The sequence below is a fragment of the Malus sylvestris genome, chromosome 8 (assembly GCF_916048215.2).
Source record: "Malus sylvestris chromosome 8, drMalSylv7.2, whole genome shotgun sequence".
In the NCBI taxonomy this organism is placed as follows: Eukaryota; Viridiplantae; Streptophyta; class Magnoliopsida; order Rosales; family Rosaceae; genus Malus; species Malus sylvestris.
The window spans coordinates 4,972,495-4,995,856 of record NC_062267.1 but is presented as its reverse complement, the minus strand read 5'-3'; the positions used below and the strand labels follow the sequence as shown (position 1 = coordinate 4,995,856).

Genomic DNA, 23,362 nt, shown 5'->3' with positions numbered 1-23,362 from the left:
GCGGCGATGTTCTCTAATGATGGTGAGGGAGTCCTTTTTATAGAATAAAGGCTCGTTCCTCAATACATGAATAGTGGGTGCTCTCTAATGAAAGTGAGGAAGTCCCTTTTATAAAATAAGAGTTCGTTCCTCAATACATAAATAATGGTCTAAGTCCCCCAAGTATTTTTTATGAGGCCCAATATATGGTACATAGTGTAGTCCCCCAAGTCTTCAGTCAATAGAGTATGTTGGTTGGAGACTTCAAATTGAATCCATGTATGGGCCGAAGTGGCGGTTGTTCGGAGGCGGTATTTGTATACCCTGCACTGAAGTTTTGTTGGTGAAGCTTTGCAAGTGAAGCTTTGAAGTTGGAGCTTTTGTAAATGAAGCTTTCGAAGCTGATTGACATGAGTGATGCTCATGAATGTTTATGTTGATTGACATAAGTGATGCTCATGGATGTTGACATGAGTGATGCTCATGAATGTTGACATGAGTGATGCTCATGAATGTTGACATGAGTGATGCTCATGAATGTTGACATGAATGATGGTTATGAATGTTTATGTATGATTGACATGAGTGATGCTCATGTATAATTTTGGAGTACTAGACGTACTTTTGATCACCTGGTTGGTGATAATAGCGGCATGGTGCCGAATAATTTTGGAGTACTGGGCGTACCTGGTTGGTGATAATAGCGGCAGGCTGCCGAATAATTTTGGAGTACTGGGCGTACTTTTGATCACCTGGTTGGTGATAATAGCGGCAGGCTGCCGAATAATTTTTTGTAGTACTGGACGTACTTTTGATCACCTGGTTGATGATAATAGAGGCAGGGTGCCGAATAATTTTGGAGTACTAGGCGTACTTTTGATCACCTGGTTGGTGATAATAGTGGCTGCCAGCTGGGTGCCGAATAAATTTGGAGCCATAGGGCTTGTCTCTTTTGGGCATATGGGCATTCGCCCTCCACATAACATTCTAGCCCATTATTTTGGGCTTGCCCTTTTTTTTTATTTTTTTTTATTACCCTCTGATGGGGTTTATACAGATGTCTTCGAAAGATAAGAAAAATAAATCGCATCATTCAAAAATAAATCCGACCCTCTGCTCAATGGGTCACGCTCATAATGCCATCACCACCGCAATTATGTCTGCTTTTTATTTATTTTATTATTTTTTATCTTCTTTTGCTTTCTGCTTTTGCTTTTGTTTTTCTGCTTTTGTTTCTGTTTCTTTTTTTTCTTTTCCCTTTTGCAGATGGCAGACAAGGAATGATAATAGAATTAATAATAAGAAAAGAATCTTATCTCCGCTTTTACTTTTCTTGTGGTATTCGCAGGAGATGAGATCTGGGTCGGCGACTGCCTCGACCATGAGGACCTGTGTCGTGCGTAACAAAGCCTTTACAGCAAACACACCCATACCGTCCATATCGTCCACTGGTAAGATTCAGCAAACACACCCCTGCTTAAGTCTTGTCTGAGTCATCTCAGCCTGTTCTTTCAAAAGCTGCTTGTTTTCCTCCTTTAACCTGACCGCCAATGACTCCAATTCAACTCGGTAATCCTGCTTTCTCTTTCTGGACCTGGCCACGGATCTCGAGCCAAGCTCTAATCCATATTATTTTTTATAGCCCTAAAAATCCATCTCTCCACGCAACGAGAGGTGTTGTGGGTTAATTTAGTGAGTAAATTGTACAAATGGTCCCTCAACTTTAATCAAATTGGAGCAATGGTCCCTCAATTAAAAATTCATTACCATTGGTCCCTCAACTTATCAAAATGTGTAGCTATAGTCCTTTTCATCAATTTTGTCAAAATATTGTCAAAATAAGCTATGTTGGAATAACCATTTATATAATTAGGGTCCCTTAACTCATCAAAGTGTATAATTATGGTTCTTTTCGTCAACTATGTCAAAAAATTTGTCAAAACGAGTTATATTGGAAGGACTATTGTTACAATTGGGTTAAAGTTAAAGGACCATTTCTCCACTTGAATTAAAGTTCAGGGACCAATGGTAATGGATTTTTAGTTGAGGGACCATAGCTGCACGTTTTGATAAGTTGAGGGACCAAAGATAATGGATTTTTAGTTGAGGGACCATTGCTCCAATTTGATTAAAGTTGAGGGACCATTTGTACAATTTACTCTAATTTAGTTGACAGAAAAGGGTGCATTTGCATCCTTATAAGCTGCTCCTTTGGACGACGAATCTTGATCATTTACAAGGTCATGAGAAGTAACCAGGCGGTCGAGCATAGCCCATTTACTCATCCTCTGGTGATCATGATTATTATCTCTTTCGCCAGCTGCTCCAGCTCCTTCTACAATCGTATTCAGTTGATGGTTTGGTTCGCACGTGCCAACTTCTAACACTGGCTCACACGCTTGGTACCGGAGGCCCTCACTGTCACTTTTGCAGACAACATCCAAACGAGGAGCTCTCTGGTGCGGCCACTGAAAGCTTGGGTCTCTCGGGAATGCGAAGAACGTGGAATCAGTGACAACGAAGACGAAGAAGAAGGGGAGGATGAGGAGAGAGAGAGAGAGAGAGAGAGAGATCTGAGCTTCGCACTGTACTCTTCCCACGGCACAGACGCCCCATCGATACGGTACTCGCTGCCCAGGAAACCGACGAGGCAAGGAACCAAGCTCCTCAAAGCTCCGTGACCCAACGCTAGGCAGAGGGCCGACCCGATCTGCGTGTTCGGATCCTGCTTCATGAAAAGCATGTCGATTTAACGGCTTCAGAAAAGAGCCGAAAGAAAGGGGGCTTAGTGACATGGCAGAAGAGGGATCGGACAACGGAGTCCGGGTCGCGGAGGCTTTGGTGATGCTGTTGGGGAGAAGAACCAGCCTCGAGATCTTGGAAACTCATTCTTCCTCCTTTTGTTTCTTTGTTTCTTTCTGCGCTACTTGTGTTGGGGTTATAGGAGTTGCGGTGTTTGGTGGTTAGGTGCAGTCAAAGACTCATGAAGGAAATTTCGTGGGTTTGATTTTTTGTGATTTTGCAGATTCACGGTGGAGGTGAAAAAAATGAAAGAGAACCGACACAACTTTTCGTATCGTTTCCCACATACGGCGCCAAATGTTGATGCACAAAACCGGAGGTCTTGGAACAACGTAAATCTGATCGTGAATCTGCAAGAAAGTAAAGAACACAAGATGTATCGTGGTTCACCCCAATGTTTGGGCTACGTCCACACTGATATTGTATTTCTCTGAGAGGATTGTGAGGGAGAGAGCCTCTGTAATGTGAGAGTGAGGCTTTGAGATGGTGAGGGGGCTCAAGAATTGGCCTCCCTTAATGAAGAGAGTGAGGGGTCATTTTATAGAATAAGGGCTCCTCACGTATTACATATTTGCCCCTTCATTTATTACATAATTACATTTGAGTCCCCCGAGTATTTATATGAGATCTAAATACAAATGCCCTAAGTATGGTACAAACAGAATCCATTCAAATCTAGGTGTAGTCAATTAAAAGATTTAAAGGATTTTAGAATCCATCCAAATCTAAGTGTATTAAAAAAATTAAGATTTTGGAGGATTTCAATAAGTTGTGGATTTTGTGGGATTTGAGAGCAAAAAGTATGTATAACTAAAACTAAAAAGAATCCAACCACACATCCTAGGATTTCAAATCCTTCCACCACAATCCATTCAAATTCTTTACAATCCATATGAATTTTGTAGGATTCTTTAATCCTCCTAAATCCTATCAAATCTATCACTTTTAAAATCAAATCCTTTAAAATCTTAGTTTGACTACAACCCCCTTAGTACTACAATTTGGTAGTGTTCCTCATCACTTGTAAGTGAGAAGTGTTATGTTCGAAACTGGTGAATGGTGAGTTCGATATTAAAATCATTGTATAAAAAATATCACTTTTCATAATAAAATACACAAAAATAGGACTAATAACATACATAACAGATTTCAAAGAACAGACGTTTGCTTCCCATTTATTACCTAAAACACAAATTAATAAAAGTATCAAATGCATTTCTTGGTGCCACAAGCTATGTTTTGGCATACTGTTGGACCCGGGACCAAAAATACGATATCACCTCATGCAGTACCAGAATTGTATGGGAAGGGGAATTAGTTTGCCACTAATGTGTGTTGAGATATCTCTTGTTTATCTTTTTGCTTTGTTTAAGTGTTTATGTTGTAATAAACATAAAACATCAAGAAATCAAACACAGAATCCTCATTTGAACAGGAATGAATGTGAGGTAAAATTAGGCCCTTATCTACAAATAAATAGAAATACCACTAGGCCGGAGAAATAAACACTATGAATCAATCATCAATATTTTACTTATTTAATAGAACAAAATCACTTACACTACGAATCATTCAATCAAATAAATCCAGTAATGAGATAAAACCATCGGTAAGTAGTTATATTGGTATGGATCTCCATTGGAAAATCCGTAGATCAATCAGAAAGGGTCTTATTATTTTCTTCGAGTTTTTATTTTACATAAATTATCTTTCCAGATATTAATCAACATAATCAGTGGAAGAAAACTTCAAAAACAGTCTGGGATGAATGAAATATTGAATATGTTTCCAATAAATACAGTTAAATTGTCACAATAGCATTACATAAATCTTAGAAACTGCTAGGTTTTCAAATCACCAGTGCCTGTTTGCAAGAACAGCTATGGCTTCAAGCTACAAGATCTGCCCCAAGGAAGAAAGGGCTACATGCTGAAGGGGTTCATCACGATCAACAACCTAATGGTAGAAGTTACGCCAACGAAAGACGGACACATATACATCGCTATCATGGCAACCGATATGTATAGTACGGAAATCCTTCTCCCAAAGAACTCCACTTAACCAGGATATTCCAGATTTAGCTGCAAATTAGGCCAACAAGCGCTACCATTGCAAAATTTACTGCATCAAGAGAAAAAAAAAAACTTACCTCATAGATCTGAGGGTTTATATGACATCTCGATGTCGTGTCTCGACTGTTCTGACCCATGTAAGGAAGCCTGATACGATGAATAGAGTTCATAATTCGTTAATGAAAGTCAGATCAGACTTCAGAGCTTTTGTGGTCCATAAAGATAAATTTTCAGCTTTCAACCTTATGGTATTGTACCAATTATGGCAAGAGAGACCAAAATTCACCTGCCCAAACGGGGATAATTTTTCTTTGCTTCTGAATACGGCCTTGAAGTCCGCAACCAATTCAATGCTTAATAAAAAGGGATTTCGATAGCAATAAATAAAAAATAAAAATAAAAACCCTAAGAAACCCTAATCCCCAATCCCTACATAGTTTAAGACCGACATGTCGAAATCGATAAATCTCTGTGACCACGACAACATGATGCAATTAATGATCCAGTCTAGATCCCCCATCGACGCCGTCTGATTAGTAGTTATTTTCTGGGAGCAAATTTATAAGCAGAAAATTCATGAAAAATTGTAAACGCAAATATACAAAACAAACATGATTCAGAGAGTGAGAGAGAGATAGGTGGGGGTGACAGATAGAGAGTGAGCACGCAAAGCTTCGAGCATGAACCCAGCATGCAAGAAAGTACCATGTGTGCTCACTCTCTTCTGTCACCGCCCTTTACCCTTTAAAACGTTCTCTTCAATATTGCAGCACATAGAGAGAGAGAGAGAGAGAGAGAGAGAGAAAGAGAGAGAGAGAAAGAGAGAGAGAGAGAGAGAAAGAGAGAGAGGCCTCCAAAAAACCCTAGCTGTTTATCCCCAAACCCCCAAATTTTCTCTGAGATTGGAACATTTTTTTTTTTTTGGAGGGTTTCAAACCCTAATCTCTAGGGTCGCTCTATTCGACCTCACCGGGAAGGGAACCCCAATCTATCACTCTACTCATCCTCGGTTCCGCACCGTCGAGGGAACCCTAATATAGCTTACCCTTGTTTTGCTTTGCTTTGCTTTGTTATGAGAAATTGCAAGGCCTGTTGGGGCTTTATATAGAAGGAAAAAAAGAGAAAAGAGAGGAGTAACAGGAGTTGCATCGCGTATGGAATAAATCTGGGTTTATCTTCTATTGGTCATCGTCCATTATTTTAATGCCATTTTAATTTTTAATCACAGATCGAAGAGAAAGGAAAAATAAAGTCGTCTAGAACTTTATCTAAACCATCTCTAATGTTTAAACCCCAACTACATACACTTAACCAGTTACTGTCACCGATGCATCTAGTAATTATAAATCTTCCAGTCCCTTCCTCCTCTCCTTTATTTTGATATGTGACCATCCCTTCCTCTTCTAGCCTCTTCTCCTTCATATTAAATAATATATTTATAGACTTAATTTGGACATGTTGTTTTGTGTAGACCTAGCATTTGTGTCGTGTTTCTCGTGTTCGTGTCGTTTTCGTATCATACTCGATAGCTTAACGGGTCATGTCGTGTAATACTCGTTAAAGTAAACGGGTAATATGACCCGACCTGAAATCAACTTGTTAATATTATCAGGTAATATGACCCGACCCGTTACCCGTTAAGAAAAATATATTTTAAATCAATAAAAATGAAAATGAAAAACATAATTTGATTCAAAAAAATGTATAACATAATACTAAATTAGTATATACATACTAAATTTTGGAGTTGACCCATTCATGAAAGTTGTAAAGCTTTTCATTACGAGTGATTACATTTTTCACACTTCTACAATAATTATTCTTAATTTTATTAATTTTGCACTCAAATAAAAAAATATTGTTCATGAGATTTGGAGGGTTTTAAAAATATAAACGACCATGTAACCATCATCTAAGCATTGATGATGCAATTTTAAACGTTTGTTATGCTTTCATATCTTTCAGACTTATACCTTAATGATTATGAATTTTGTTTATTTTGAACTCCTTTAAAAGTACTATTCATGAGAGTTTGTATGGTTTTAAAAATTCAAATGATCATATACCTATCCTCAAGGCGTAGAGGATGCGACTACGAGCGTTTGCATATTTTTTCATATTTTTCACACATGTAAATTAATTATTATAATTTTTTAATGTGTTTGGTATTTTTAAATTACTTGATATTTTTATTTTTAATGTGTTTTATGATTTTTAATCTCAATCTTTGCCTATAATATACTATAAAAATAAATAAATAAATAAAACTTAAAATTTAAAATTTATATAGAATAATAGTTAATAAACAATATATACATAGTCATTATATCTATTGTATTTTATAGTAAGTTTGTTTTAGTAGTTTAAAATTTTAAAATCATCAAAATAACTTTTTTCTTATCGTGTTGAAACAGGTTACCCGTGTGTCACTCTCATGTAAACCTTTTAAGAACCCGTTATTCACGTGTTATTATCGTGTGACCCGATAATAACCCAATTAGTTATCGTGTTGACTCGAAATCCGTTAGTTTCGTGTCGTTTACGTGTTGTGTTAATAGGTCGTGTAAAAAAATTGCCAAGTCTAGTTTTGTGTCCCAACCTAGCACCAAATTTATGCATACATTTTAAGAGTTTATTACAATAAATTGTATTGTGCGATGATGGCGTGTGGACTTCTTTTAGAGTCAATATAGACAAGGGCGGAGCCAGGATTTTTTTCTTGGATGGGCTAGCTAAAAATAGTACCATAAAATCCTATGTTTATTTTTTTGCTTATACAAAATTATATAATAATCAATATAAAAGAACAACAATATAATATAAACTATTCTCAAAATCATAACCCTAACTAATAACTTTAAGGATCATATAAATAATTAACATACTAATTAAATCAAGAATAATTAAATAAAGAGATTAAGAACGTACCAAATTTGACATTCATTGGAGAATTGCAATAGAAAGTAAGGAATTGCAGAGATAGAGATTTAATTGTGGATTTAAAGAAATTATTTTTCTTGAGTGAGTGAGACACGTAGAGGCTAAATTACATAGGGTAAATGGTTTGTTTCCTTAAAGAATAGGATAAAGGGGGATTGGAGATAGAACTAATTTATAATTTTTAGCATAAGATGTATTATTTACTACTTATCCTCTACTAAATATACATTAAATAATAATTTGTCTTGAAATTGAGTAGGATATAAGCATGAGTTTACAAAAGAATAGATCTATTCACAAACCCATTTTTACTTCCAACACAACCTTATTAATATTTTGTCAGTGATCATCTTCAATTCATTCAATCCGAACAACCGACAATTAAGAGAGGTGTATAAAAAGTAAAAATTTGTGCATGGATATCACTACCCTTACATAAAACCTCCCTGGGCTACAACCCATCTTAGTCTTGTGGGTGGCTATGCCATTGAAAATAGATTTGCACCAATAATATAGTGTGAGTGATTAGTTGTCCATGTGAATGAGTGAAAGTCTTTGCCGTTCATGCGAGTGGGTGATTTTTAGCTGTCTATAAATGTGAAGGATGAGAGCCAAAGATAATAGTCCATGCATGCGTGGGTGGTTCCTATATTCACATGCATAAATTAATACAAAATGTGGCACTTTCTCTATAAGAAACCCAATGAACACATAGGATATTCAAAAGAAGGAAACTTAGGAAATGAAAAAGTGACCAAGCTGTTACGATCTTTAGTAGCTAAAACATGATACTTAAATCATTGTTGTCATTGAAATCATATGCAGATATCAGCAGTATCCACATTTGCTAGCTGGATTGGCCGAAATGGGCACAATGCCTTGAATATCCATGACACAAACAAAACACGGGGATACAAATATATCTGCAAAGTCGAACATACAAAAGCACCATGCTTCCTTAATCAAATCATAAACTAATTAAGTGCAAATCACAATTAAGCTCAAATTAACAAAGCAATGTTGCCGGCCAGTCCTTTGGAAAAAGAAAAAGAACAAGAAGAATTGCTTTCGCACAACTTGGCCAATAACAGGTCAACAGATCCATTGTTCTTGATCATACTATACACAAGCCGGCGCAAAAAAATAAGATAAAAAATCGGCGCTAAAGCAGTTTAAAGTATATATGCTTTATAATAATTGATTCATTTTTATTGTTGGAATAATAATTAACTAAGAAAATGTAAAAGAAGGAATATATCAAAGACAAGGGCAATGTCACAAGTCTCTCTAAGCGACCTATTAGTGCAAAAATGCGTTGTTTGTGGGACGTCATGCCTTTGTTACATTCCCTAATGAAATATATAGTATGTGATTAGATTTGATACCCGCAAAAAGTAAAATTTGTATACGTAACTGAAAGTTAATGCAGCACATTTAGATTAAATCGTGATAATCTAGCAGAGTAAAACTAGATTCAAGAGATTTTGGTGCTTCTTGAAATGCAATCATGCTCAACTAAGGATCGTTTCTGGAGAGATGTCAGGGACAAATTTATTGCAACCGTCGGATTAATCTAACGGCTTGAAATTCTTAATAACTTATCATAAAGTACACCCGATTAAGAACAAACTCATGGTCGTGAGTTCTGTTTCACAGAAAAGCTTTCTCGTTTCTTTTTCCCCATCCTGCTAACAAACTAGATAGGCCATCCTCGACAATAACAAGATTACACTTTTCAAGTGAGTTGGGAAACTTTTCCTTTCTTTGGAGGGATTTTACGAACAATCGGGAGGACTAACCTTCAATCCCTAAAAATTAAAAGTATAAAAACCCAGATATACTGAAACTTTGACTAGACAATTCCAAGATGTTTAAAGATTCAATCACTCCAAGATGGCATTTCAGGTCCTCAAAGGACTCCAATACGATTTTGAACAAATATTAATCAAATTAAGTACAGCCATTATTTTTCAAATATGGCAAGTGCCTTCGCCCATGAGCGGTAGGTCTCGGGTTCGAGACTTGGGAGCAGCCTCTCCATAAATGGGGGTAAGGCTAGCCGACATTCACCTCTCCCAGACCCTGCGTAAAGCGGGAGCCTTGTGCACTGGGTACGACGACCATTATTTTTCTACCAAAAAAATTTAAAGCTATGATTTCACTTTGACTCCTTGATCGATTTGTGCTTTCTACAACAAAGAAATGGCTCAACATTTAACACCCATCTGCTTTATCTACACACTGCTGTCAGCATCACTGCAAGACAAGAGTGTGTAGTGATTGTAGATGTTATCTTTCTCTTATGCTCTTATAAGAGAGAAGTGTGTAGTGATTTCTTTGGAGTGTTAGTTTGAACTTTTCAATACACTCATTTTTTATTTGGAATGATCCAAATTTATTATAATTAAAAGGATATAATATCGCTTAGGTCCGATTCTCGTTAAAGGTGAATTTGAACCACATTATTGTTAGTCAATTGTGAGGATAAGCCCATTCCTGCCCACTCCCTCCCTTAGTGTAGATAATATTGTTGGTTCAATAATTAAAAAAAAAGGATACAGACTTACAATTCGATATTTCAGTAATCCTATATAAATGGGTCTAGATATGTATCAGGATTGATATGATTCAATAATAATTTGATTCAACTTAATTGAACATATTATCTATTTTCTATGTTGTTTTTTTTTTATTTTGTCGAATTTCCATATTATTTGTTAGGTATTATACTTGTAAGTAACCTCATTCGAACTATCGGATTATCTAATGCATAATAGACAAATATAATAATGTTATTTAAAAAAAGTTCTTAAATTAAATCTGATAATGATCTGATTCAATTTGGATCAAATATAGATTGACAAGTCAAATATGATAATCTGAATAAATTGAAATTTGATAACCCTATTATAAATGAATGCGCATATGGATTAAGGCTGACACAATCTAAATTCGACTAATTTACAAGTCTATCTTAATCGATATTACATGTCAATCGATGATGTATTGCTGGCTATGTAGCTTACCAAGTACCAGGGAATGATGATAAGTAGTTGGGTAGGAATAAAAATATCCCATTATGGAAGTGGGCATGCCTTTTGTATGGCCTAAGACTTACCCTTTTGGGAGTGGGAAATGAGGGAAGTGCTTTGAATGAGGATCCTTGTGTTCGTTCATCGTAAATTATACGGTCAGTTTTCTTCAGGTATTATTTATGTTTAATTTTAAATAAAAAATTTAAAATGATTTCTAACCACACGATGTATAATAAATAAACATGATTAAAGGATCTCCTAGATCCTCACAAAGAAGATCTGAAGAGGATGCTCGTTCCTTACATATATACATTTCATGCATGTTTCAAAAGCCCCAGCTGAAATATAATATTATTCCAAAGAGAAGTGTTATTGACATTCAAAAAATCTTATTCTACACTCCTCACAAATGTATTTTTTTTTCTAAATATAAAAAATTTAGAATGTAAAATGAGGAATTTGAAGTGTCAATCCAAAAATCACCACTTGCATTGCCAGTCATAATGATAAAGCATCTTCTCTTGCCATCGAGGTATATATATATAGAGTTCATGGTCCATGCTCCATGGAACACTTTTTTGTGGTAAGCGGTAACCTTAATGGCAGTCGAGAGACACTTGGAGCCTTTGGACCAGCAGCAGCATGCTTTCATTTTATCCTTTTCCACTTTCGGCAGCAACCAAAACGGGTGAGGAGCTCATCTCGATCTTTTATCAGGGTGCATGCCACTGACACGTGGCATGCTAGGGTTTAGCTAGCTACTTGTTGGTCGAAGGCCACCAACCAAATTTTATCCTCCAATAATGTGTTTATTTGTTTTGTTTTTTATTTTTAACAAACTGTTGCGTTAATAAGTTAAATTGTTAAATGTCAGTGAAGTGGAAGTTTGGTGAGGATTAAACCCGCACCAAAATGCAACAGGATCCAATAATGTATGTTAAGGTCATCAAATTTGTGCACTAAATAACATATCACATAAATACACGTTAGTATTTCGATAATATGTCAAGGAATAATGTCATGTAACCTAAGATATGTGAATATATAAAACATGGATACATTTTTAAATATCAATAACATAATTTTGTGAGTTTGAGTGATCCTAATAACTGCCTAGCAATGTATACATGAGTTTTATATGACTAAAAAAACGTGCGTCCGTATTTACACTTAAGTTTGAATTCTATTATGTATAATTTAAATAAATTAGTTTAGAATATTGTTCAGAAACTCCCTAACTTTATATATGCGTAACATGCCTTCTAGTAATGGCTTTATTAAAGCTTGTTACAAGGGTGCATATGATATGAGAATCAATTGAGTAAGCATGCTAGCTATTAGTGTTCTGCGATCAGTCAATTTAGTTAGATTGTGTTGGATTATATGAGAATCTTTGTGGTCCATTGGTACGTGTCAATAATGTGTGGTCGGGTTGAACTTTCAACCATTGATAACCCAACTTTTGACTTTATTAGTTGTGTTTGAGGAAGAAAAACACAGAAACACTTGCTTTTTCATGGAGAACCGGATCCCTTCCGGATCTATACATACTGAGCAGGTGATCCGGGCCGTTGAAATTTGTTCCAACGATTACAATTATTATAACTTTACAAGATCCTTTATTTATAGCCGTTGGGTCAAATTTTAATTGTCTGGATCACCTGCTTAGCAATCTGGATTGTTGAAATTTGTTTCAACAACTACAATTATTATAACTTTAAAGAATCCTCTGTTTATAGTCGTTTGGTCAAATTTCAGCTGTCTTAGATCGCCTGCTTAGCAAGCTCAGTTTTATTGGACGGAGGGGATCCGGTTCCTTTTGTTGGTGCTGCCGTATTTGAATTCAAGCTAATTCTGGCCCGACGATGTCCCATCCATTCCAATCGAAGTTGAGGGATAAACATCTATCTATCAATCCACAAATCAATTCACCGAAATCTGATGCTCTATATAGAGAAGACTTACTTGTATGAAGATAATAAATAAAATAAAAGAATTTTACCAAAAAAAAATAAAAAAAAATAAAAGAAGAAAAAAATTATTTACATATTTATTTTTACTTCTCACAGACTTTTCAGTCACTGATCTTCTTCAATTTATTTGATCTGACTGTCGAAAATTGTTAAGTTGTGTGAGAAGTAAAAATAAATGTGTGAATACCACTACCCATAAGAAAATATTGCACTTATTCACTTATCCCATAAGTCATAATTATTATCGATCTCACACTTCTACCGTATTATAACAATAATTACAAGTAGTGTAAATTAATTAATTTCCTAGGAGAAATTTTCAAAATGTCTGATATTTAAGCGGTTATTCTACGTGTCATAAAATAAGTAGAGGAAAACAAATAAATATGTTATTTCATTCATTTTTATTATAACATGTGAAATGCCTTTTTTTAAATATCCGGTATTTAAAAAAATCTCAACCGTATAAGCCACAATATCCTTGATCAATGGATTTGCCCGTGGAGATTTCTGCCAACAAGGAAACCATGTGAACAGTGAACTGGATCAGAGAGGTATGTGCATGATCACGTGCTCCCTACCCCAGCAATATACATGCATTGGTCGATAAGGGAGGCGGCTGGTGGCATATATGCCCTGATCGCTTATCTGATCCACAGCGATTATGAATTGTGCAACAGAAATAAAAGCTGCATGTATCGCATTTTCTCGTTCTTTTGTTAACTGCATTTGTCTGTTTTGGCAGATTACATCGAGGACTGCGTGTGAGAAGAAGATGATAAAATGAAGGCCTCTGAATCTGTTTCTCTCCCGAGTCCACTTCATCTTTTCTTTTAGATAGGAAGACTGGCGATATAAATCAAAGGCAGTTTAGATGTTTATCACATACTGCTACTAGTACAACGGCACCGAGTCTTAGTTACTATTCACAAGGGCGACAGAGTGTGATACCTAATTATATTTAGTCTTAGTTTAAGCGATAATGAGTAGAGTATAATGGTATTAGTCAGGATCCATTAAGTGAAATATAATCTTAGTCAACACGCATTGCTTCTCAACTTGCATCTTACGTACATGCACAACACAGTAGGCGTGAGATTCTATCACAAAAGAACTCGATGATATTTGAAGTGGAACCACATGAATTAGCCCACATTTAAAGCTTTCAATTTTCCTATATGAGATTCTTGTGTTCTACCTCGCCCCTTAATGTGGAACCACTTCATTATGGGCCACACGCGTAACTACTTTCACATCGATCTCAAAGGCAAAACAAAGCATTAAACAAGGTAATTTAGGCAAGACAAGGTGGACCTAGTTGGCCCAATTGATCAATCAACTCACTCTAATACTAAGTTAACATTTCATATACTCGACCAATCGCCCCCTATTATTGGTCGCACAATTTGCATCTAATGACCTGCACAACACTACAAGCGAGAGGTTCAACAAACGAAATATTTCGCAACTGACCTAACATAAAATCAGGTACCTAATTCTAATAAGTATCATTCTTATTGGGAATTTCCACTTAAGGTTTCTTTCGTCTTAGACGTGGACCTATTTAATATGTCACGTTTAGGTCTATCAACTCTTTTTTTTACAGATATTAGTATATAGTCTAGTGATCATTATCTTCTCTATTTAAAAGTAAAAAGTATCATATTTGATTCATTTAAACAAATTCAATAATTAATTAAATAGTGGTAGTACAAGCCCCACACTCGTCAGAATATCGCTGTATCACGCTACTGTTACCTTAAAACAAAACAAAAAATAGTTGTAGGAACATTTGGGCCAGAAACAAATAATCAGGAAATCAACTCATTTGCACGACTGGAAAAAAAAGGCTTTCACCTCGCTCTCCTCTTCAGCCCAGTTTCCTAATTAGGACCCAATAGCTATGTTTTGTTCTTCAACCACTATCAAATTCAAGCCCAATACACACAAATACGAGGGGCTTAGAAGCACCTCATTCCTCTATAAGGAAAAGGTAAGTCTGCTTACATGGCCACCAAACATTAATTTTGGTGGGCATATTCTCGACTCCCTAAAAAGATAAAGGTGATAATAAGATTCAAATTATAGGAGAGTCGAGAAAATAAGTGACATACCATCAGTTGTCATGAGAGAGAATGAGGGAGAGGTCGTCTCTGCAAATGACGGAGTTGAAGATGTATTTGAATTATTTCCTTTAAGTTTTTAATTATGTAACATCGTGAGTGTAATTATATTGGCTAGATAAAAATGTGCTTCCCTATGTATTTGAGTTTAAAATCTCATCCCACAATTTAAACTAATTTGAAGAAAAATATTGTTTGTATTAAAAGAAAAAAAATGAAGTTTAAGAAAGAAAATAATAGCAAAGTAGAACATTAAAGGTGAAAGTTTTTTTTTTGGATGAGTTGAGGTAAAAGTTCTTAGTCGTTATATATATGATGCATGTTAATCTGTTTGTTATCGATATGATTTCATGCAAGTAACATTTTTTTATTAACAACGGTAGCTTTAGCTAGTTAAACTATTAGTTTGGGGTTGCTGTGTGAAAAAAAGGAAGGTTACAGCAGCCTCGGCTTTCTGCTATTTTGTACCCATGATTTTGACAAAAAACAATTTTTTTTTTATTTACCAAACACAATTTTAACCTTAACTTTTTAAAATAACCTCAACAATGCCTAACTCGCCTCTAGTAGAGTGGATCGGTGGGGATTGAACCGAAAACTTGAAATAAAAACGAAATTACAAGGGCAAAACCGAAAAATTAAAATATTAATCCATCGAAGATCCCTCACATAATTTCCCTTTCCCATAATCTTCACGTACAACTCTTTCACCTTCTCTAGTCTTCTTCTTTTGCATTGCTGCGTTTCTCCTCAACTCCTCCAACCAATATTACACACACAGAGATCCGACGAGTTTGGGAAAACCCTAACCCTGATTCAATCCACAATCCCGTCAATAAAACGCATCAGTCCGTCCAACTCCCGACTGCTATCAGGTTGGCTCTGTTTTTATTTGTTTTAATTCCTTTTAGGAACTAATTTAATTATGCTCTAGTTGAATTTCTCGATCCTTTTGCAGATAATTTGTTCATTCAGCATGGTTAGGTCGATTATATATACGTGAGTAATTGCTATGGTTTGCTAGTTAAGATCCATGCAATTTGCAAATGGCGGACTTCTCTGGTGTTTAGGGTTTTTCTTTTCATCACGTTGCGTTTTGGGTGTAAACCTTCTCTTTTTTCCTTTAGGGCTGGTTTGGGATTATGGTGCTTTAAAAAAAAAACAGCTTATTAAAAAATATGGAACATTAAATGTGTTTGGTAAAACAAAAAAAAAAAGTGCTTGTTTAAAAAACTGTTGACAATGACAGTTGAAAAGCAGAAGCAAGGTCTACCATGCTTTTAAATTTTTTTTTTCAAAGCATAATAATTAGTGCTCATGTAATAAAATTTTCAAATGGCAAATATACCCGTTTTACAAAATTACAATTTTTGCCCCTACATTATTATTTTTAACAATTATTATATCACATTAAATACCATATCCTTTTTAGTCATTTAACATATTCAAAGTAATTTATATAAAAGTTTATCAAACACTTAAACACCATTTTTTTTATTTTATTAAAAGCACTTTTACATAAAAAAAAAGTTTACCAAACACTCAACAACTTTATTTTACAGTTATTTATTTTCACAACACAGTAGAAGCAGTGGAAAAAAAAAACACAGCAATACCAAACTAGCTCTTAGTAGTAAGTTAAATATTTTTAAGTTTATCACCGTGAATACTAATTAGTATTACGGAGCATAAAAACACCTAGTTTTTGTGGCTTGAAATTGTATCATTGTCACAATACTACATAACTCCAATGTTTTTTCTGTTATGTGGAAAAATATTATGAAAGGTTAGTGGTTAAGAACATTTACTGGTGTACGGATATCTTGTATTCGATTTCTCCAGTCATATCACTTTTATTAAAAACAAATGAGGTACTGTTTTTTCAATCTATGATAAATAATGATATTTTAAATAAATACTTTTCATGATAATATCCACATATAAATGGACCTAGTATACAACATAAACAATTGACACGCTCTGATCTCGATGACCGGGGGACAACGGGATGGCCACGTGCTGGCCGACATCCGAGGGTGACGCAAGCCATTTAATGAATGCATATGCCAAGAACATATGAAACATGCATATAAATTTCGCGCGAACTACGCAATATAATATTCAAATACAAACCTTACCAAAATAATATAATAATATTCCGCCATCAATAAAATGATAGTGATAATGCATGACATGTTCAGAGCATACATTTTGTTTGTACCATACTTAGGGCCTCCTTATTTAGATCTCGTATAAATACTCGGGGGACTTAAATGTAATTATGTAATAAAGGAAGGAGCAAATATGTAATAAGTGAGGAGCCCTTATTCTATAAAAGGGACTCATCACCCTCACAACAAGGGCAATCCTCCTTACCCCCAGAGACCTCACTCTCACCTCACAAACTCCCTCACATTTAGAGAGCCTCATTCTCACACTACAGAGGCTCTTTCCTTCACAATCTTCTCAGAGAAATACAATAATCAGTGTGGACGTAGCCCAAACATTGGGGTGAACCACGATACATTTTGTGTTATTTACTTTCTTGCAGATTCACGGTCGGATTTACGTTGTTCCAAGACCCCTCCGGTTTTGTGCATCAACATTTGGCGTCGTCTGTGGGAATCGACACGAAAAGTTATGTCGGTTCTTTCTCAATTTTTCACCTTCGCCGTGAATCTGCAAAAACCCAAAAAAACCCCCAAATCTCTTTCTCCTTCGCAACCCAGTTTCTCTCTCCTCAATTTTGGCACATTTCAGAGAGCGGTGACAGACACCTTCATTTCCTACTTCTTACCATTCACATCCTCCCCTCCCTATTTTCTCAGTAACCAAACACACCAAAAAAAAACATGGGGCCGTACCGATCATGGCAGGTCGTGGCAGTCCTCATCTTCATGATCTTCACTGTCTCATCGGCCCTCGACATGTCGATCATCTCCTACGACAGTAACAACCACCTCGGAGACAGTAAGTCGTCGGGCAGCTGGAGGACCGACAATGTGGTGATGTCGATATACGAGGGGTGGCTGGCGGAGCACGGAAAGGCATACAATGCTTTGGGAGAGAAGGAGAGAAGTTTCCAGATCTTCAAGGACAACCTTAGGTACATCGACGAACAAAACTCCAAGAACCTTAGCTACAAGCTCGGTCTGAATATGTTCGTCGATCTGTTGAATGATGAGTACCGGAACACTTACCTCGGCGCCAAGACCCGTGCACAGATGAAGCAGGTGTCCAACAGAAACACCAAGAGCGACCGGTACGCGCCACGTGTAGGCGATTCGTTGCTTGACTCCGTTGATTGGAGGAAGGAGGGCGCGGTGAGTCCAGTCAAAGACCAAGGCAGCTGCAGGAGTTGCTGGACATTCTCAACTATCTCCGCCGTAGAAGGTATCAATAAGCTAGTCACTGGTGATCTCATCTCCTTATCTGAGCAGGAACTGGTAGACTACGATAGAGCATACAATGAAGGCTGCAATGGAGGTCTTATGGACTATGGCTTCAAGTTCATCATAAAAAATGGCGGCATTGATAGCGAAGAGGACTATCCTTACAAAGGATATGATGCCACATGTGACACCTACAGGACTCCAAAATTGATATTTTCCACAGGTTTCTTGAGCTCCAGTCCGCGCTTGAAGGGTCCGTCCTGGGAAAGGTCTCTGTTCCGCCGGTGGAGTTGCCACCAAGTTTTACGCCGTTGAAGTTGGATTATGAGGAGATATTGAATGCTTGGTCCGATAAGGGACCACTATACATTGATGGAGGAGATTCCCCACAAACTGTACCTGACTTGATGCATCAGCAGGATCATCAGCTTTTTTAGCTCAATGAAGAAAAGAGAGAAAGCAAAAGCAAGTGAGAGACACACGGGTCGACCGAGAAAAAGAGAAAAGCAAAAGTAAAAAAGGAAAAGCATTTATGGGTTGTCTTCCATTTGGAGGATCCAGCTGAAAGAAGCTTTCCCATCAATTGTTCTCACTTTCTTTGGATTCCCTTCTACTCATTCATTTCGGCGCAGAGGCAGACTGTAAAGATTAATTAGGTGCACATGCATGACAGCAGCGCACAGACAGAAAGCAGAAAGCAAAAGCAAGGAATAAACACCCACACTGCAAAAGCAAGGAGTAAACACCCACCAGAATGATGTGATTTACTTTTCTTGTTTTTGAATGATGTAGTTTATTTTTTTCTTATCTTTCAGAGACATCTATATAACCCCATCAGAAGGTAATAATAATAAAAAAAAAATGGCAAGCCCAAAATAATGGGCTGCAATGTTATGTGGATGGCGAATGCCCCTATGCCCAAAAGAGCCAGGCCCTATAACTCCACAATTATTCGGCACCCTACCGTTATTATCACCAACCAGGTGATCAAAAGTACGTCTAGTACTTCCAAAATTATTCGGCACCCTGCCGTTATTATCACCAACCAGGTGATCAAAAGTATCACCAACCAGGTGATCAAAAGTACGCCCAGTACTTCCAAAATTATTCAGCAATCTACCACTATTATCACCAACCAGGTGATCAAAAGTACGTCCAGTATTCCAAAATTATACATGAGCATCACTCATGTTAATCATACATAAGCATTCATGAGCATCACTCATGTCAATCATACATAAACATTCATGACCATCATTCATGTCAACATTTATGAGCATCACTCATGTTAACATTCATGAGCATCATTATGTCAACATCCATGAGCATCACTCATGTCAATCAACATAAACATTCATGAGCATCACTCATGTCAATCTAGCTTCGAAAACTTCATTTACAGAGCTCTAGCTTCAAAAGCTTTATTTACAGAGCTCTAACTTCAAAAGCTTTATTTACAGAGCTCTAACTTCGAGAGCTCCAACTTCAAAAGCTTTATTTACAGAGCTCTAGCTTCAAAGCTTCACTTGCAAAGCTTCACCTACAAAGCTTCAGTCAAATACCGCCTCTCAACAATCGCCACTTCGGCCCATACATAGATTCGATTTGAAGTCTTCAGCCAACAGACTCTATTGACCGAAGACTTGGGGGACTACATTATGTACCATATATTGGGCCTCAACTGGGCTTCATGAAAAATACCTGGGGGACTTAGCCCATTATTTATGTATTGAGGAGTGAACCCTTATTTTATAAAAGGGACTCTCTCACTTTCATTAGAAAGCACCCATTATTTATGTGTTGAGGAGTGAGCCCTTATTCTATAAAAGGGACTACCTCACTTTCATTAGAGAGCACCAATTATTCATGTACTGAGGAGCGAGCCCTTATTTTATAAAATGGACTCCCTTATCTTCATTAGAAAGCATCGCCGCCTGCTGAGCAACCGCCTCGCCGTGAGCATCACTCCTAACCTATCATTTATGTATTGATGAGCGAGCCCTTAGTTTATAAAAGGGACTCCCTCACCATCATTAGAGAGCATCGCCGCCTGCTGAGCAACCACCTCGCCGCGAGCATCAACTCTAGCCCATCATTTATGTATTGAGGAGCGAGCCTTTATTTTATAAAAGGGACTCCCTTACCTTCAACGCCACAAGCCGAGCCAACCAAGGCAACATAAGCCACAAGCCAAGCAGCCTCGCAACATGTGCTATTTCTAGTTGAACATCATTTCATTTCGAGCACCGCCTCATATCAAGTATCAGTTCAAGACATCTAGTTACTTCGGCCCACACATGGACTGAATTTCAAGTCTCCAGCCAAAAGACTCTCTTTACTGAAGACTTGGGGACTACTGTTTGTACCATACTTAGGGCCTCCGTATTTAGACCTCGTATAAATACTCGGGGGACTTAAATGTAATTATGTAATAAAGGAAGGGGCAAATATGTAATAAGTGAAAAGCCCTTATTCTATAAAAGGGACTCATCACCCTCACAATTAGGGCAAGCCTCCTCACCCCCAGAGACCTCACTCTCACCTCACAAACTCCCTCACATTCAGAGAGCCTCATTCTCACACTACAGAGGCTCTCTCACTCACAATCTTCTCAGAGAAATACAATAATCAGTGTCGACGTAGCCCAAACATTGGGGTGAACCACGATACATCTTGTGTTATTTACTTTCTTGCAGATTCACGGTCGGATTTACGTTGTTCCAAGACCCATCCGGTTTTGTGCATCAACACATTTAATTCATAATACAAGCGGAATGTGTGACATAAAGTGCTATTACAAGTGAATTCAAAAGCAGAGATGATGACACGATATCATTGGTAAGGGAATGCCTCGTAGCTCGGATCGTATGCTTCGTTCCTATGTCATGAGGGAGCGCAAAACAAAACATGAGTGGACCAAGTTGATATATATAATACTAAAACAGTTATTCATCAACGTATTACAAAGAACATGAAAATTGATAAAGCATGGTATTCCAAAATATTCTCAGTAAAACATGATATCTCATAATAAGTAAAATCTAATTTACTCATAAAACGTAACCATTAAATCATGTTTTTCATGTATGCATTTCTAATATTAAAATATGAATTTTAGAAGGGGTCCACTCACATATACTCCGTCGTCGAAGAGCCGTGCAAAATAGGAGGGATAGAAACGCCGTTAAAAATAGTACCTAAGCACATAAAGGGTCCAATTAATAAAACTCTACCATAACGATTGAATTTCTGAAAAAGCACGTCATAAACGGATTCAGGACATCTAAAAACATAAGGGGGACCTCGAGTACCCCCCACGTGCCGCTGCAAAGTGGCTGCTTCGAGGTCACCTGCCGAGATGGGTCGTGGGAAAGTTTGCCGGAAAAGTCGTCAGCGCCGCTATGGACGGCAACGTGTGTGCTCCACGCGCTGACACTAACGACACTTCATACGCAAACCAAGCGGCAGCTGGGTCTGGGCTCCGACTGGTTTTGGGCCTGGGCTTGGGGTTTCTAGGCTGGGAGGTTTGGGCCTAGGTTTATTTGGACGAAGGCCCAAGTCAGCATGGCCTAAAGGCTTGGGTTCTAAAGGATTTTGGGCTTGGGTCCTAACGGGTTTTGGGCTTGAAAGCCCCGCCCAAAGCTCTGGGCTGGAGGACTCGTTTTAGGGTCTTTGGTTAAGTATGACCCTTTTTTGACGATGGAGAAGACCGGAGCTTCCTGAGCTTATATCGACTCTGTTACTCAACTCTAGGGTGCGATCTAGCTATCAAATTAAAGCTTAGAAAGAGAGGAAGATATTCGTACCTAAAACACGCCATGAGGTGGCTGGAGTAGGCCAGAGTTTAATTCGAAATCCACGGGGCTCGCCAGAGTCTCTAAGCCTTTGCACCAGTTCCCTTGGTGCTACCTTCTTGATCCTGGGTTCAAGGGTTGGTGTCTGTGGGTCGTGGGTTCAAAAGTTGGTATGTGTGTCGTCGGAGGGGTGAGAGCACAGAGAGAGAGATTTGCGAGAGGGAGAGAAAGTGTAAGCTGAGAGATAAAGTACTCGGGGGAGAGAAGAGAGAATGAGAGAAAGTGAGGAGATGGAGCTGCCATGTGGCAGTCAGTGAGAGAGGGAAAGTTAGGAGAAAATCCAAAAAGGGGATTTGGATTGGGCAGTGGATAGGGGACAAAAATCCTAAGTGGGGCCCATGGTTCGCAAATTAATAATGTAAAGAACAAAACATAAAAATATTTGAAAAACATAGAATCTTCATTATAAATCCAAATCTGAATCTGTTTGCGCCTACACGTTTATGGCAATAAGTACGTTAAGAATAAATTAGAAAAAGTAAAACTACACGTTTCGACGAGACGGTCAAACAAAGTCAACTCAAAGGCAAAATGGTAATTTCATAAGTCCATAATTATGAAAATATACTAAATTTGGGACAGGGTTTCACAACCATAGATCTCTAATTATAACTTTTCTTTACACTTAGTACTATAGTTTGGTAGTGTTCCTCATCACTTGTAAGTGAGAAGCGTTAGGTTCGAAACTAGTGAATGACAAGTTCGATATTAAAATCATTGTATAAAAAATATCACTTTTCATAATAAAATACACAAAAATAGGACTAATAACCTAACTAACAGATTTCAAAGAACAGACGTTTGCTTCCCATTTATTACCTAAAACACAAATTAATTAATAGAAGTATCAGATGCATTTCTTGGTGCCACAAGCTATGTTTTGGCATACTGTTGGACCCGGGACCAAAAATACGATATCACCTCATGCAGTACTAGAATTGTATGGGGAGAAGAATTAGAGCTCGTTTGGTTGTGCTTTTGAAAGAGCCAAAAACGCTTCCTAATGAGTAAAAGCGCTTCAGTTTAAAAAAATGGTTGTTTGGCAAACACTTTAAAAGTGCTTTTAGCTAGAAGTAGAAGCATTAAGAAGCGTTTTCTAAGAAGAGGTGCTTCCTCCTAAAAGTGTTGCACAAAGAAAACAAGGGAAGCACTTTGCTCCCTTTAATGAGTTTTTTTCAATCCCAAAATTATC

General features: G+C 37.2%; 1 protein-coding gene across 1 annotated transcript; it reads left to right on the top strand.

Annotated features, from left to right (window-relative positions):
- The first annotated feature begins 17,339 nt into the window (after positions 1–17,339).
- LOC126632720 (cysteine proteinase RD21A-like) lies at positions 17,340–19,235 on the top strand. The gene has a single exon (XM_050303186.1). The coding sequence runs from the start codon at positions 17,777–17,779 to the stop codon at positions 18,629–18,631; it is 855 nt and encodes a 284-aa protein (XP_050159143.1). The 5' UTR covers positions 17,340–17,776; the 3' UTR covers positions 18,632–19,235.
- The last annotated feature ends 4,127 nt before the right edge of the window (positions 19,236–23,362 follow it).

Bases quoted from the DNA above. Each gene is read 5' to 3' on its own strand.
- LOC126632720 (XM_050303186.1), top strand. From the start codon at position 17,777: ATGGGGCCGTACCGATCATGGCAGGTCGTGGCAGTCCTCATCTTCATG.